Source organism: Gopherus evgoodei, chromosome 3 (genome assembly GCF_007399415.2).
Source record: "Gopherus evgoodei ecotype Sinaloan lineage chromosome 3, rGopEvg1_v1.p, whole genome shotgun sequence".
NCBI classification, from domain to species: Eukaryota; Metazoa; Chordata; order Testudines; family Testudinidae; genus Gopherus; species Gopherus evgoodei.
In genome coordinates, this window is record NC_044324.1 from 60,144,564 (window position 1) to 60,161,913 (window position 17,350).

The window sequence follows — 17,350 nt, forward strand, 5'->3', positions numbered from 1 at the left end:
GCCCTGCCATCAGCCTCCTTCCATTTCAGCCAGTTTGTTAGCTTAAGTGTCTCAGCTGATCAAAATTGCCACATTACTACACAGAGTCAGAGACAATATCTGAAGCAGATAGCATCCAAACCATTTAGGGCTTTTATAGGACAACTTAAACGTCACCTAGAAATCAACCAGTAGCCCTGTGCTAGTAATAGAACAGAGTTTTAATAAACCCCTTACTGAAAATAACTCTGCTGTTCTTCTTCATCTTGTATTCTCTCACAAAAACAAACAAACAAAAAAAAACCCATGATCTCAAACTTATCTGTGAGGTATCTCAACCATTATCTTTCTGCAATGCTCAAATCTATATCAAACACTGGGTAAGACACCTACCACACCAGATAATAAGGAGATATAAAACAGAGAGTCAGCAGAATACTGAAGATGGCATAGCCCATATTTCTTCATTAATCTTCTTAAATGACATATGTATTTGTTAAACAAAAGGGGGAATGCTCTCTAAGATAAACCTTGGGGCAGAGGAGTAGCAACCCATAACACCCTCTGGAATCTCTCTCCAAAAAGAAAAGGGATGGAACAATACTAAGGTTATTACCCTTGCTAGGGATCAGAGACATACCAAGAACATCTCAGGGGTAAGAAACATGGTAGGGGTCTACTACAGACCACCAAACCAAGAAGAAGAGGTGGATGAGGCTTTTTTTAAACAATTCACAAATCATCCAAAGCACAGGACTTGATGGTAATGGGGGACTTCAACTACCCGGACATCTGTTGGGAAATAACATAGCAGGGCACAGATTATCCAACAAGTTCTTGGAATGCATTGGAGACAATTTTTATTTCAGAAGGTGGAGAAAGCTACTGGGGGAGGCTGTTCTAGATTTGATTTTGACAAATAGGAAGGAACTGGTTGAGAATTTGAAAGTGAAAGGCAACTTGGGTGAAAGTGATCATGAAATAGTAGAGTTCACAGTTCTAAGGAATGTTAGTAGGGAGAACCAGTACAATAAAGACATGAATTTAAAGAAGGCAGACTTTAGCAAACTCAAGGAATTGGTAGGTAAATCCCATGGGAAGCAAGTCTAAGGGGAAAAACAATTGAAGACAGTCGGCAGTTTTTCAAAGAGACATTAGTAAGGGCACAAGAGCAAACTATCCCACTGCACAGGAAGAGAGGAAGTATGCAAGAGACCACCCTGGCTTAAACCAGGAAATCTTTAATGATCTAAAACCTCAAAAAAGAGTTCAACAAAAAGTGGAAACTAGGTCAAATTGCAAAGGATGAATATAAACAAATAACACAAGTATGTAGGGAAAAAATTAGAAAGCCAAGGCACAAAATGAGAACAAACTAGCTAGGGACATAAAAGTAAACACGAAAACATTCTACAAATACATTAGAAGCAAGAGGAAGACCAAGGACAGAGTAGGCTGTTACTCAATAGCGGTGGGTCAGGGGGGAGACAATAACAGAAATGTGGAAATGGCAGAGGTGCTTAATGACTTCTTTGTTTTGGTTTTCACCAAGAAGACTGGTGGTGATTGGACATTCAACATAGTAAATGCCAGTTAAAATGAGGTAGGATCAAGTCTAATTAGAGAAAGAACAAGTCAAAAATTACTTAGACAAGTTAGATGTCTTCAGATCACAAGGGCCTGATGAAATGCATACTAGAATACCAAGAAGCTGACTGAGGAGATATCTGAGCCATTAGTAATTTTTTTTGAAAAGTCGTGGAAGATGGGAGACATTCCAGAAGACTGGAAAAGGGCAAATATAGTGTCCATCTATAAAAAGGGAAATAAAGACAAACCCAGGGAATTACAGACCAGTCAGCTTAACTTCTGTATTCGGAAAATAATGGAGCAAATAATTAAGGAAACAATTTGCAAAACACCTAGAAGATAATAAGGTGATAAATGTCAGCATGGCTTTGTCAAAAACCAAATCATGTCAGATCAACCTGATAGCGTTCTTTGACAGGGTAACAAACCTTGTGGATGGGGGGGAAGCAGTAGATGTGGTATATCTTGACTTTACTAAGGCTTTGATACTGTTTTGCATGACCTTCTCATAAACAAACTAGGAAACTACAATCTAAATGGAACTACTACTAAGGTGGGTGCATAACTGGTTGGAAAATCATTCCCAGAGAGTAGTTGTTAGTGGTTCACCAGTCATGCTGGAAGGACATAATGAGTAAGGTCTCGCAGGGACGGTTCTGGGTCCAGTTCTGTTGAATATCTTCATCAATGATTTAGATATGGAATAAAGAGTACACTTATAAAGTTTGCGGATCATACCAAGCTGAGAGGGGTTGCAAGTGCTCCAAAGGATAGGATTGAAATTGAAATGATCTGGACAAACTGAGAAATGGTCTGAAGCAAAATAGGATGAAATTCAATAAGGACAAATGCAAAGTATTCCATCTATGAAGGAACAATCAGTTGCACACATAAAAATGGGAAATGACTGCCTAGGAAGGAGTACTGCAGAAGGGATTTGGGGGTCACAGTGGATCACAAGCTAAATTTGAGTTAATAATGTAACCCTGTTGCAAAAAAAGCAGACATCATTCTGGACTGTATTAGCAGGAGTATTGTAAGCAAAACACCGAGAAGTAATTCTTCCGCTCTAGTCCGCACTGATTAGGCCTCAACTGGAGTACTGCATCCAGTTTGTGTGCCACATTTCAGGAAAGATGTGGACAAATTGGAAAAGTCCAGAGAAGAGCAACAAAAATGATGAAAAGTCTAGAAAACACTACCTATGAGGGAAGATTGAAAAAATTGGGTTTGTTTAGTCTGGAGAAGAGAAGACTGAGAAGGGACATGATAACAGTTTTCAGTACATAAAAGGTTGTTTCAAGGAGGAGGGAAAATGTTGTTCTTACCTCTCAGGACAGGACAAGAAGCAGATGGGCTTAAATTGCAGCAGGGGTGGTTTAGGCTGACATTAGGAAAACTTCCTAACTGTTAGAGTGGTTACACACTAGAATAAAATTGCCTAGGGAGGTGGTGGAATCTCCTTCATTGGGGATTTTTAAAAAACTAGTTGGACAAACACCTGTCAGGGATGGTCTAAATAACACTTAGTCCTGCCTTGAGTGCAGGGACTGGACTAGATTACTTCTTGAGGTCCCTTTCAGTTCTATGATTCTATGATAAATGCATCCAAGGCAGCTGACTGAGGAGAAGAATCATGATGACACTGAATTTTCACCCATCACCAGGAAGAGATCAGCCAACAAGACAAGCAGTGCAGTTTCTTTTCTATGTGCATTATTATAATATATTATTTGTAGAGGCCTTAAATATATTAGTTGATGTATAAACAGTCCCTGTCTAAATAGATAAGACAGTATGTCTTGTATTTATTTATTTATTTTATTCATTCATTTCTATTGTCCATGATTACAGAATGTAAGTAATTCACTCAAAATAAACACAGGGTCTGCGCCTTAGCCACAATACTATTCTTCCTCTCTAAAATGGAATACTAAAACAAGATGACCCATCAAAAAACCCTAAGGACTCCCATATTGCTAGAGTTGCCTCATTACAACATCCCCAAAACTCTTCTCTACAAAAGAAGATTTGAGGCAATAAGGGAAACTCCTAGTGCCAAGAAGTGGTTTCTTGAGCAAACAATCCGACAGTTGCTTCTTTAAGAGAAACTCAACTTTTTCCCTCCTGCAATGAGACATCAATTATCAACTCTGATAATGACCCTATCTGCTTCCCATTGGCCTTTGCCAATTCAAAGGAAATGGTTCTCATTTAAGAAACATTCCTTACCTCCACCAACACCTCCAGAACACTCAAACTCAAACAGCAAAGGGCCTGTATTTGTCTCTGTCAAACATGGTTATTATGACAGAGGAAAAGTTGCTGGACTGGGAATCAGCTCTCTTAGTTACAAGACATTTTGAAAATTCTAAGAGTGAGAAACATTCATCTGTCACTATATGTAACAATCTGGGTTGCTGAAGAGAGAAAGGATGGTCCAGTCACTAGAGAGCTATCCAAAGCCTTGGAAGATTTGGGTTCAATTTCCTACTCTACCATAGACCTCCCATATGACCTAGCATGAGTCATTCAATTCCTTATCCGCAAAATGCAGATAATAGTAATTCCCTATCTCACGATGTTGTGGGATTAAATACATTAAATATTGTAAAACACTGAAATACTATGGTAATGGGTATTGTGACAAGGTGGACTAGACTCAGAGGGCCCCTGATGGAGGCTTGTCAGCCCTGCCTCACCATGCCCCAGAAAAGAGTAGGAGAAGTACTCCAGGCAACCTAGAGTAGCTCAAGGGAACAGCCAATCAGTTGCCAGAAGGACCCTATAAAAGGAGCAGCAGAAGCAGAGAAGCCAATTGCTACCTGGAGCTTGAAGAAGGGGAACCTGGTGCCTGGTTACCTGAAAGAGCAGTAGGACCATAGGCAGTTCACTGCAGGCTGGACTGAGCTGGCTGGAAGGCTGCGGAAGACCTGGGGACTGGCTGGCTGGAAGAGCAGCAGGACATGAACAGGTTTATGTGGGCAGGCTGAGCCCAGGGGACTGAGCCCAGAATCTAGCTAGACCAGGTGAGGATACCATGATGAGCCCTGCTGGTCTGGTTGAAGACTAAGCCCAGAGAGGGCTGCCAAATGACACTAAGATACTGAGCTAGGCCCCTGTTGGGCTCTTAAAGAAGGCAGTGTCTCCAGGAAAGACGCCTTGGTGCTCCAGGACTGCGAGCAAGAACTACATACTGTATACCCTAGAAGTGAGGGGACAGTGTGTGTGACTCAGCCACAGGGCTGAGTTGCTGAAGGCCAGACAAAAGAACCATTTGCCATGGTTGCGGGAGGTGCTTGTGAGAGGTGGTGCCACCTCATTGTAAGAACTGAAAGAAAAGCAGGCTCACACTCAAACAAAAAGGCTTGTTGGATGGGGCTCCAGGCAATTGCCCTGCTTGCTACCACTAACACCGGCCCTGGTTTTTATATGCAGAAAACCAGTTGTTGTGACACAGGTGGGCCGTGGAGTTTTTATATTATGTATGTGGGGGGGAGGGGTTCAGAAGGAAGAAGTTTGAAAACCCTTGCTCTGAAGCATCTGCCATTGTCTACCATCAGAAGACAGGATACTGGTCTATCTTGACCATTGGTCTGACCCAGTATGGTCATTCTTAAACAATACTCCACAAAATTCAGCCACAACATAATAAAAAATAAAATCACTCTAACTTGTTTTCCTTTTCATGTCATGGGAGGAGCTTGATTAGACTAGTCACTGCCTTAGATGACTAACATATTCATTAGCAAATATTCTCAGTATTATCATGCACCACTACATGACCAAGCATGTGATGGCTCCTGAATAACCCTTCCTTTTAAATTGCTATCAAAGGTCTTGTTGGTCTACAGATGACCTGTGAAAAATGGGAAGGACAAAAGATGTATGGATTAAGAAAAGGTTACCTGAAGGACTACCTCATGGAATTTCTTGCCTTATAAATACACTTAGTTATGAGCCTGGCCACTTTTAGTAAGAACTGCAAGACATAGGCCTTTCTATCTTGTTAACTATGAAATCCTGGATTCCTAGCTAACTGGTGAGAATGAAGACACAGCAGAAGCAGCACAATTTTTTTCAATTTATTTGACCTATTAATGATTTCAGTTAAGGCTTGTTATAAACTGTGCCAAAATATCACAGTGGTAGGCATCCTATATGTTCTAATAAAATGATGACATAAAACATATTTCATTTAATGAGAAATTATGTGTTTTTGGAATATCAGAAGAGGCAGATGAAGATTAAGATTTAATCTAAGTATGCACTGATGTTTTGTACGTGTTCTTTATAATCAGTTCACTCCTTTGAAAGTGCATATCATCAAAAGCCGAAGTCTAGTTCCAAACATTATGTCTTCTGTGGAAAAGCAGGATGTGTAAATGAGTAGCTAGAAACCATAGAAACTGACAATGTAATCATGCAGTTTGGCCTCAGCATGGTATGAGACTTGCCAAACTTTCCTTATAGAGGTATAAAACTGTGTTTAGATCTTGCACAGTTCAAAAGGTGCCGCCTCCTTTGAGAAACAGGAACACAGAAAAAATAATCTTTTGCAGCTTCTGTATAACTGTACGATCCATGCAAAAGCTGGCCAAACAACATTCATTGAAAAATTTATGCACCACATTTTTCTATTATGAAAATAATGCTCTTCCCAGCCAGGAATGACTGTTTACTTCCATATCCAAATATTAATTTAATGGGGACAATTGTGGGATGTGGTTGCAAAGAATTAGAAACAAGTACAAGTATTTTCACTTGATTCATATATGAAATAGTGCTGTACAGACCTCAACAATAAATCAATATGGGGAGAGGTGTTGTGTTTATTAAACACCAGGCCAGTCTCCTGGCGTTACTGCAGTTACATAAGCTGGAAATCATATGATACTACATTCTTTCATTAAGTGCCTGGGTGGAGCCTGATGCTGTTATTTTCAATAGTTCAGACAAGAATTCAGTATCACCCTTTTCTGTTGGGATGTGGTATAGATGTGCCATCAACTTTGTGAATGGAAATTAAATTAATAAAATCAGCCCAGCCTGCCCAGAAAAGAAAAACAAACTTCAAAATGTCCTAGAAATTCCCTCTCTCTACTGGCTTAGCTCCCCAACTTCACAAATTACTCAACTTTTATCTGAGACAATGAAAATCCCAGTAACTTGATCATGCCTTCCTCTTTGTTACAGTTACATTCACCCAAACAGGAAATTGAAACATTACTTTATAACTACACTGGACATGCCTGCCCAAGCACTTACCACGTGGCAAACTGGGGTCTAATGCTACATCTCTCCAGGATGCTGCACACTAACTGTCTGAGTGGACCCTATGGATGTGCCCTAGAAGTTCCCCAGTGTGGTTTGAAACTAAGGTAACAATGAATAATAAATAACAAATACAGGTAAACAGTTCACTAACATCACATAGGCGAAGATGTATTCACATTAATTCAAAATTATTCAACAAATATTTAATGAATCCATAAAGAAGTCTGATCATGTATAATTCATGAACAAAAACAGTCAAAACCCCTCAAATAAATTATCTACATTCACTGCTCTATGCCACAATATCAAGTATTTTCACGCACCGATTCAGGCACTATACATAAATATACACACAGTTTATATATAGGTCTTATAAGACTGAAACAAGAGGCTCCTCCCTAGACTTAAGTTATTGTAAGCACAAATATTAGCTTTTCTGCTTGGTGTATGGCTCTTCAGGAGGACTAGAGGAAGAAGAGCTCACTTAGGGCAGATTCTGCTTACACTAGTGAGAAAACTATGTTGACAACTGGAAAACAGTTTCAGCATACAGTTTAAACACAGACTCAGCTTCTCAGCTGGTTCTGAATGTAGTCTGGGTGCCAGTGTGCTCCAAACTATTTAACAAGCTACTTTTGCGGATAGGCAAAACCTAGTTTTGTGCAAATTTATTGTGCCATATATATATTGAGTAAATTCAGTCAGTACTCTGTAATCGACTCCTGTTATAAACAATACATTACTATCTTGTTTTTACACATACAAATCAATAATTTCATTCACTGCTTTAATTGAAAAATTCAGTGCAACTTCAACTACTGTAACTATTCACTAATTGGAAAATTAAAACAAAACGAGCAACCAAGCCATTTACGAAAGCTCTGATGCTTCTTTCTGTAAAGTTCTCATTTCTCAAGCACAGCAAGGGGAAAGAAATGGATGCCTGATCTGGTTAGTGAACATTAAAACTCATTTCATCTTCATCAAGTGTTGGAAAGAGAAGGCCAGTAAGGTCCTTCAAATGTGAGCATATGAAGAATAGGTGAGTCATGCCCCAAGTTTGGATGAGTTCGTTGCCTAATGAGAGCAAAGCAGACATTTGGCTACTTCTGATATATTCAGAAGTTAAGGAGAAATTAGTAGCAGGTTCCTAAATTACACTTTAATAAACAGGGTGTAAGCAGCGGCAGAGACAAGGGAATGAGTAAAAGGAGAAAGATATAGAGGAAGAAATCCTGATTCCATTGAAGCCAATAGGCTTTTTGCTACTGAGACCAGTGTAGTCAGGATTGCACTCAGCAACTGCCTATCTGTCAAATTTGATTCTGTATCTTGCCTGGAATTAGTTTAAGAATTATTTTCTCCTAACTAGACTGGCCTGAATCTGAAACAAATACAGTCGTTTATTTCCAGTTTCTGTTTTCCCCTTAGCTATTTGGGCTACAGGAGGAAATGTGGATTCCACAGTGAAAAATGTAAAAATAGAATTATCTGTACTTATCTTCTAAGAGAAAAAAAATCAACACTCATCTGATGTATGCATAGTACAAAATGCTGACGGAACCCACAATTGCACTGTCAGGTTTGCTTTTTCCTTGCCCAGAGGTTAAGGATGATTGCTGAAGGATAGCTCTTTTATTGTTGCTTGGTGAAAGATATATTACTTCCCCTTTACATTTTAGAGGGACTCACAGGAATAATCACCAGTTGTTTTGGAGGCCAGGCCCATAAACTCAGATGCATGTAAACCCTAACCAATCAGAGACCACAATCACACATTTGAAGTTATATAGTATGCCAGTTTTTTAAGAGATGGCGATATAAATTCCAGTAAAACAAATAATGTGTAAATTGAACTTACACTAAAAAGTAATGTAACAATATGTAGAGTGAAGTCATGAATATATATGTGTGTTAATTTTAAGGCAGGAATCTGGGAAATACATTTATTTTCAGTATGGGATTTGAATTCCATAACTGGAATAAATCTTCCTAGTTCAATTTAGCCACATTTATTGCCATGCTATTATTAGCATTTGAAATCAGTATACCATTTTCATGTCTCAGGCTTATGTATCAGAGATATTGCTGTCTCAGCTAAGAAGTGCAGACAATTAGGTGCCCAATGTATCAGATAAGAGGAGTAGCTTAAAAAATAGAATTTAGAATGTTTTTCTTGTTATTGAATTGTAGTCATCTCAAATATTTTCACAAAAAGGTCCTTGCTGGATCAAAGAGAGAAGAAGGGAAGCATTTCCCTTTTTAATCTCATATGCATTATAATTCATATTAAAACACAAAATACATTCACACATTCCCAGTCATGAGTAATTAGATTTAGTTTGTGTGATGTTGTAAACTTAACAGCAGGACAGTGTTTTATAGTAAAAGTAACAACCAAAAAAATCACTTAATTGTACTCTCAAAGAGAAGATGACCCTCATGCAATTTCTAACATAGCAGATCCTTCCATCCCTTTGTATTTATTTAGTTGACCAATGTATTATAAGGATTTGGAGACCTATTTGTAGTTTTCCCTCTCTGCTACTAAATCCCACCAGTAAAAGAGCAGGTGGAAAATTAATGCTGATAATGGACCCCCACTCTGTGCCAGTGTAACCCAATAGAGAGGGGCCTCAGATTTAAAAATAACTGGGAAAACATCAATGGAGTCATACTGAGTGGGAGATGGCACGGTGGTGCAGAGCATCTCTGAAGATAGCCCCTCATCTCCCTGGAAAGTTCCTCAAGATCCACAAGCTTCTGGGATGCCCATTTCACAATGACATTTTTTGTCCTTTTCCTCCAGTGAAATGAGTTTTCCTAATCCCAGAGCTCCCTCTTTCACATATTTCCAAAGGAGAGAGTACTAGATCCCAAATATTAGAGAAAAATCCTATTCTGCAATATACCAAAAAGAGTTAAGGGAATTTCTTCTCCACTTGTGAAAGCATCAGATCAGGATAAATCTACAGAGCTCCAGAGAATTGTAGAGGAGTGGGCTGACAACCATGTTTCCAGGAGTTGTAGTCTGCAAATTGTGGAAGGGGTCTAGATCCCCAGGTGACTGGTTCACAGACTGCAGTCAGCAGCATGTGCTAGATATCAGCACAGTATTTCCTGTTAAGAGGAGCACCAAAGAATAGCGCTACTTCTACCAGCAGGGAAGGCCATGCTCTGGCATTAAGTTCCAGTAGCTAAGGATGGAAGAAGTGCCTGCTCAGAGCAGGATTTGCCTTTTAGCTGAGCTTTTGCAATGTTAGGATAAGGAAGAGAATTAAAACACAAACAATATGATAAAGTGGAAACAGCTCTTTTATAAAAACTAGTAACTTCTGCTAGTGTTGCACACTCAGTTATGGAGCACAGTGAGATCAGATTAAAAATAAAAGGAAGTGGCTGGGGCATCCCTATGGCCTGTTGATCCAGGTCTGCTGGAATACCCCCTTGGGACTGTTATCAGCTGGCATCAATTACAGCAGCTTAGTTAGAGCCGAACTGGCACAGGATGAAGTGCATGCTGTACACTGCAACATACACTGGAGGCCAGTTGGCTCCAAGATAAGAACAAGAAGAAGGTGCTTCAGTTACTCTCTCTCTTTGGAATTCATACTGAGTACAGCTCACCCGGATCAGACAGACAATCTGGCCCTATGTATTGGGACAAGCTAAATGTCATGTGTGATAGGGAGCATGGAGGGGCTGTGTTACATGATGAATCTGCTAAGCAAGGAATCCCTTCCTGTGATGGGGCAAGGTCAGATGGCTACAGTAAAGTACTGAGGAACAGGTATGTTAGCCCCAGGCTAAACAAATCCCTAGGACCCTGGTAACCAAATGGCAGTTGCTCCAGGTTAATCAAGGCACCTGGGACCAATTAAGATCTTTCTAGAAGGCAGTGGAGATAGCTACTTTAATTAGAACACCTGCAGACAATCAAGGCAGGCTAATCAGGGCACCTGGGTTTAAAAAGGAGCTCACTCCAGTTAAGTAGGGAGGAGCCAGAGGAGAAGGAGCATGTGTGAGGAGCTGGGAGCAAGGAGCTGAGAGTGAGAGAGTGTATTGCTGGAGGACTGAGGAGGACAAGCATTATCAGACACCAGGAGGAAAGTCCTGTGGTGAGGATAAAGAAGGTGTTTGGAGGAGGCCATGGGGAAGTAGCCCAGGGAGTTGTAGCTGTCATGCAGCTGTTACCGGAGGCACTATAGACAGCTGTGATCCACAGAGCCTTGGGCTGGAACTCGGAGTAGAGGGAGGGGCCTGGGTTCCTCCAAAACCTCCCAACTCCTGATCAGACACAGGAGGAGCTGACCCAGACTGTGGGTTCCACAAGAGGGGGAGATCACTGAGGTAAGCAAGTCTGCCAATAAGCGCAGGACCCACCAAGGTAGAGGAGGAACTTTGTCACGCTCCCCCACTGATATATAGTCCTCTGATGTTATAAGGGTACATCTCCTGGCCAAGAGGGGGAGAGGGCAAAACTTACTGTCAGGGAAAGACTGACCCAGGAAGTGACCTGGCACTTGGGAAAGTGGTTGAGGCATGGCAAGCGAGGAGAAGCAAGGAAGCCAGGGAGAACCTCCCAGGGAAATGTATATGGAGCAGCCTGCAGCAGAAGCCAGGGAACCATGTGTGGAACAGGGTCAGGCACTGCACCCACATTTGGGTCTGTGCAGAACATGTGGGGAAGCAGCAGAGACTGGGCAGGAAACCAATGCAGAAGGGCCCCAATGAGACACACTGCTAACTATGTCTGGCCTGGAAACTGCAAGCTCTTATTTGCTGTTAATAGAAGAGTGGACAGGAGAAGGCATCCCAGCACTAGGCCGAAAGGGCCCTAATCCTCAAATAGACTGTCCCCCTGGGTTCAAATAAGAACTGCTGTTGTTTCACTTTGAGTTAAAACTATTTAAGCCTCTTGACCTAGAGTGTTTGCAACATTTTCCTTTCTTGCCAGCCCTAGTAGATTATTCTCTCACTTTAGCCAAGTGTCTGAGTAGTTACAGGGTCTCACCAGGGCTGGTGCCTACAGGACCTTGCAGCTGAAGCATCTTCAGCACTAGCCTCCAAGTCACAGTACCCCTTCTGTATAATTTGTACCATAGAGATTTGGGATACTCCAGCACTTAGCAGCTATGATAGTGGTAGCTGGGGCTAATATGGTGGAAGCTGGGGCTAATATGTCCCTCGGCCTGCGCCGCTCCAGCAGCTCCCATTGGCCTGGAGCAGTGAACCGCAGCCACTGGGAGCAGCGATCAGCCAAACCTGCAGACGCAGCAGGTACACAAACTGGCCTGGCCTGCCAGGGGCTTTCCCTGCACAAGCGGCAGAACAAGTTTGGGAACCACTGGGTTAGACAAACATCTGTCAGATGCAGTCAGGTATACTTGGGTCCTGCTTCTGTGCGGGGGTTTGGGCTAGATGACATCTTGAGATCTGTTCCAGCACTACATTTCTATGACTGTGAAGAGAATCTAAAAATCACTTGATACACAACTTTTTTCTTTTTCTGATGTTAGGACTTAAAAAAATAAACAAAAACAGTGGGCTTTAGTGAGATATTTGTAATCTCCATCATGCAACTTGTCCTAACTTTAACAATGTCCCTGTCTGAATCTCAGAAAGAAAGAAAGAAAAAGATTATTTCTATCACAGCACAACCCCCTAACAGAGTTAAGGGCCAGAAAAATAACTGCTATTCATACCATTTTATTAACTATATGATAAAGTAAAAAAATGGTTGAATTATCATTTATTTTTATTGTAATATTAGTCGCAATCAAGACATTAATGGGATGGCATAAGTATTTCTAAGAGATTTCTACTGTAATTTAGTATTAACTATTCAACCCATTATTTTACTGTTACCAACATGACTTAAGTATGACATTCACATTATTATTTTCTCATTTTTCCCTGCTACCACATACAAGCTATCATGGCTGGAAAAGGATATGACAATTTGTTCACTGGGTGCAGAACTTAATACAGATTCTATTATTATTATTTGGTTGTTATAAATGTTCTTGATATTCTGTGTACGTCTCTTAAAAAATCCACACACATATCAGTAGGAATTAGTCAGTTTTATACACTATGCTTGCACTCCATTTGCAATTAGAGTTAGTTATAACACAGTTTACTGCTTCTGCTTTATATTATGACGTTATTGTGGTAACACTGAATTACTCAAATTTAGCCTAATCAGTAAATCTGTTGTTCATTTGGTGCTGGAAACATAGTGAAAAACATTTGATTTATTCTAAATGTTTATCAGATATGATGAGCAATTCATTTTTAGCCCCTTAACGGTATGTTTAAATTAATTACCCTAGTTTTCTGATTGGCCTAATTTTTACATATAAAACTGCCTGGTTCTCAGTGCATTCAGACCGGTATATACATTTTCCAATGGAGTAGATTAATCTGCGTGAACTACAACCTAGCTGATATCGAACATACTAAATTGTCAAATAATCTTCGAACACACATACAGATTTTTTTCTCCAAAATATGACTCTTTTACTGACATTAAGGTAACCTGAGGAAAGCGTTATCATTAGATAATAGCTGAACTGTGGATTTAAGATATTTAGTTATGGCTCATATGTTATGTCCAGTGAGGCTCTTGGGATAGGATTATCAATGTTAAACACACACAATCCTTTCATGTCTTATTGCTTGTCCAGCATCTGATTCTGAAAAAATAATACTTAAGGCTGTTTAAGAACTGTGTCAAAAGAACACATTACTGTGCCCCGCTGAAAATCATGTTTCACTTTTATGTTTAATTCATTTTTAGCATCTTTCTCTTGCATGTGTATCTGTTGCTACTTTTAACTACAAATGGATGAATTGTGATGAGTCTCTCTTTAGCGCAATATGTTATGGCAAGTTCTTACCTTATTGTGATAGATAAGAGTACATCTTTGTTAACAGATTGATTGACGGATGCAGCCAGAATGTTTTGTGAGTTGCCACACCCAAATCGAACTGCTGGTCTTCCTTCTTCAAGATACAGATGAAGAAACTGTTCTCCAAAATTCTTTTCACTGGCTTTGAAGACACAAATTACAAACATTACTTACTATCATGCTAGAAAGAGATCTTTTGAAAACAATCAGTACTCTAGGAACCTCTCGAAAACCGTTCCAGACTTTGGCAATTATTGAGAGTTGCGATGTTCTTACTAACCTGTCATGGATTTGTGTACGAACTTTAAACTAAGTGTAGCTTTAAGTAAGAGCACTCTTTTGTTATACTGCTTGTGTTAGTCAGCCGGGTCCCTATTCATTTATTTCCTGTCGCTGCTTTACCAAGAATGTTGGATTCATAAAACTCCAGAACACTTTTTTTACCATGACCTCACATCATTTTTCCAGCCTTATCTGGTAGACCATTTGACTGATGTAAGGGGAAGGCAGAGAAGCTGGCATCACTGGAGTGATCCAGGCTTAAATAAATGCTCTAGAAGAGAAAGACACAGTTTTCTAACTTTATTGATTTTTCTAAGTATTATGCTGCCACCGTTGAGACTTTTCTCCATAGGCTGTTGTCTGTTAAAGCAAAGATTGCCCCACACGAGAGTGAGCAATTTTGAGTTTCAAATATTTCCTCAGATTCGCGGTTTTTATATTTAACCATGTTTGCCTCAGGAGCATGTATGAAAGGGTTTTTTCCTCAATGGTAATCTTGTAAAATGTTAATAAGATTGTTGCATTATTTCACTCTTTAACTAAGCTTAATAAAGTAGCCAATCAAGTCCCTGAGGTTTATCGTACATCTTCATTCAGCAACTTATGATCATAAATTTATTCTTTTCCATCTGGCAGCTAGAAATAATAGTAGTTTTAGGTCATCTTTCACTGTTTCTCAAAAATGGCTTTTTTGGAATTAGAAAGTACTGTATGACTGAGCTTTAAACAGGAGGTCACGATTTGTAACCCCAGTTCAGCAGACATATGCATGGCTACACTTCGCTCTTGTATTAACATACATATATTTTTTAAAAACTGAAGTAGTATGCAAGTCATGAATACTATCTCAGTCCACGTATACTCACCACACTATGCAATGAACATGAATAAAAAGGAGTATATATCGGACCCAAAAACAAAAAAGAGAAACCTATGGGTAGTTTTGGGAAAAACACCCTTTACTTAAAAACAAATAAAAAGTAGTTTGATTGCCACAGGCTGAGGTCTGGATTGGGGTCATTCCAGTGGGAAAACCATCCCTTACTCCCAATCTGGTCCACAGCTAGGCCTCCCTTCCCTCAGGGAGGTCTATGGAGTATCGCCCACTCACAGAGCAATCGATGGGCTCAGTGAGGGGAAAAAATCTACATATTGTTCATTCCCAGACTTTCCTATACAACAGGGTACTAAAGATCTGGAAGGCACTGAAGCTAGCCCTAAGCTCACAGAAGGAAGTCCTTTTGTAAAGAGAAATCTCAGCTTTCATTAAAAAAAATAAGAATGAGATTTCTCAGCTGTACCCAATAAGCACATAGGAGGAAGGTGGGAGAAAATGAACTGCTCTTGACTCTTTGGTCCTGAGTCCCCATCATAGTTTAGAGTAACCACAAGTCATGGCAGAAGGAAACACTAGCTATGCTCCCTTTCACCTGACAATGCTCCTGCGCCAGGAGTGGCATAGGAACTGTGCAGCACCAGATCACCTAGGGATTTCCTCCCAGCCCAAGGGCATCTTTTCACCAACTTTAACTGAGGATTAGGCCTGCCAAGGAGATAAATGCAAAGTGGACTTAGCCCCAAGAACGGTTGTTTTAAATATCTAAATTTTTTTGCTTGTAAAAGAATGTAAACCAATCACTAGGGATGAAAGTGGTAAGCAGCCTGGATTCCACTTCTGGAAGAGAAAGCAGTATCTAAAGATCTCACACTTCTCATACACAGAGCTTTTATGTAAAATGATTCATTCAAGTTGGTGAAGTATCCCAAAAGGCAGGGGTGTAACCATTTTTCTGGCACTCTCCAAAATAGATAGGCCAGCCTTGCACACAGTGGTAATATAATGGTGGACAGAAATTAGTAATAGTTAAATTGGAGAGGGGGAAGCAAAAAACTGATTTGCAGGTCCAATCAAAAACCCTAACACAAGCTTTAATATTTAAAATGTCAAGTTCTTCCTGAAGATAGAATGGAGCCAGCTATTGCACAGTCTGACAGCTGTAATACCACAGTGCAACTGCCATTACAGGGTCCAAAGTTACTGTTGGAAGGAGGAATTCTTATTTTACCACTTGGAGTGATGTGTAACCCACACACCTCCTGGGTGTGGTGCTCTGTCCCCTCTAGTGGTGCTGAGACCACTTAGAGAGAGCGATTAATGAGTCTGCTCTGCAGCCTTAGCTAGGAGCCATATGGCTTTCAGCTCATGCAGTGGAGGCTCATGCACTAAGCTCTAGAGGCCTCAGGTTTGATTCTGCCCACCAGGGTCTGTCTGTTACAAATGCACTACACAAGCGCTGGCCTCTGTCCCTCCCTGCCACGAAGAGGATGCTAACAAGGTACAAGGAGGTAGGCCCAATCTCCTGCTGTTTTGAGTCCTGCAGGAACCAGTCTCTCTCCCTTTAGTAACTGCTTAGCCCGGAATTCAAAAAGTCCATACTTGGAGGGAGCCTGAAGCCTTTTTAATCTCTGTAAGTCCACCACCATGAGCTTGTATGGGACAAATAATGAGAAGTATGAGAAGTATGATCAATCAAAAGGGTTAAAGGTGGATTTGAATAGGGATGAAAATACTTCATTATGGATTTTGGAGTGGGAGGAAGATGTTAATGATGCATTTTAAGGGAGGGGGAAAAGAGCATGTAACCATTAGCTTCCTTTGTCGGGGTGGTGTGGAGGAGAGAGAATTTTGTCCAAAGAATGTGATATCAATTGCTGAGTGCTATGGTAAGCCCTTGAATAATTTGTGACAGCAAATACGATCAGCCTTTTCCTCTGACCAAAGGAAAAATGATCTCCTCACCTCTCAGCCTTCATGAATACAACGCCCTTTATACCTAGAAGACAAAATTTCTTCATTCAGAATCAGCCCACCTCTTACAGGTAGTCTCCTCCACCTTCTGATTCTCAGTTTACAGCTGGAGGGCCTCTATTTGGCATGTATTGCAGGTCAAGCCAAATTAAATCTCTGACTCCAGGGCAGTAGATACTTTCCTAGAGCGGTGTTTCTATAGTCCGTCACAGATCCTTATTGAGATGCTTATATGGTTAGCTCAATATTATGTTCCGTAACATCCAGTTAACTCAGAAAGCTGCTTAAATTGTTTATATCTTATGCCTTTGGCTTTTATGTTCTCTTTTGCTAAACATCTTTTGATGGTTGAAACTCAAGATGCTAAATATTTGAAAATGTTAAGGTAATAGTAACATGCTTATTTGATTTATCTTCTGTTTAGCACAAGTTACTCATTTTATGAAGCATCTTCTATGTAAAACAGAAGTTAACATTAAACTTGTAATTAGGGTTGATT

At 40.3% G+C, this 17,350-nt stretch overlaps 1 protein-coding gene across 1 annotated transcript in view; it reads right to left on the reverse strand.

Annotated features, from left to right (window-relative positions):
• The window catches only part of EYS (eyes shut homolog), a 1,559,204-nt gene that overhangs the window by 238,020 nt on the left and 1,303,834 nt on the right, over positions 1-17,350 (reverse strand). The window contains 1 exon segment of the mRNA XM_030558318.1: positions 13,749-13,898. Within this exon segment, the coding sequence (XP_030414178.1) occupies positions 13,749-13,898 (150 nt within the window).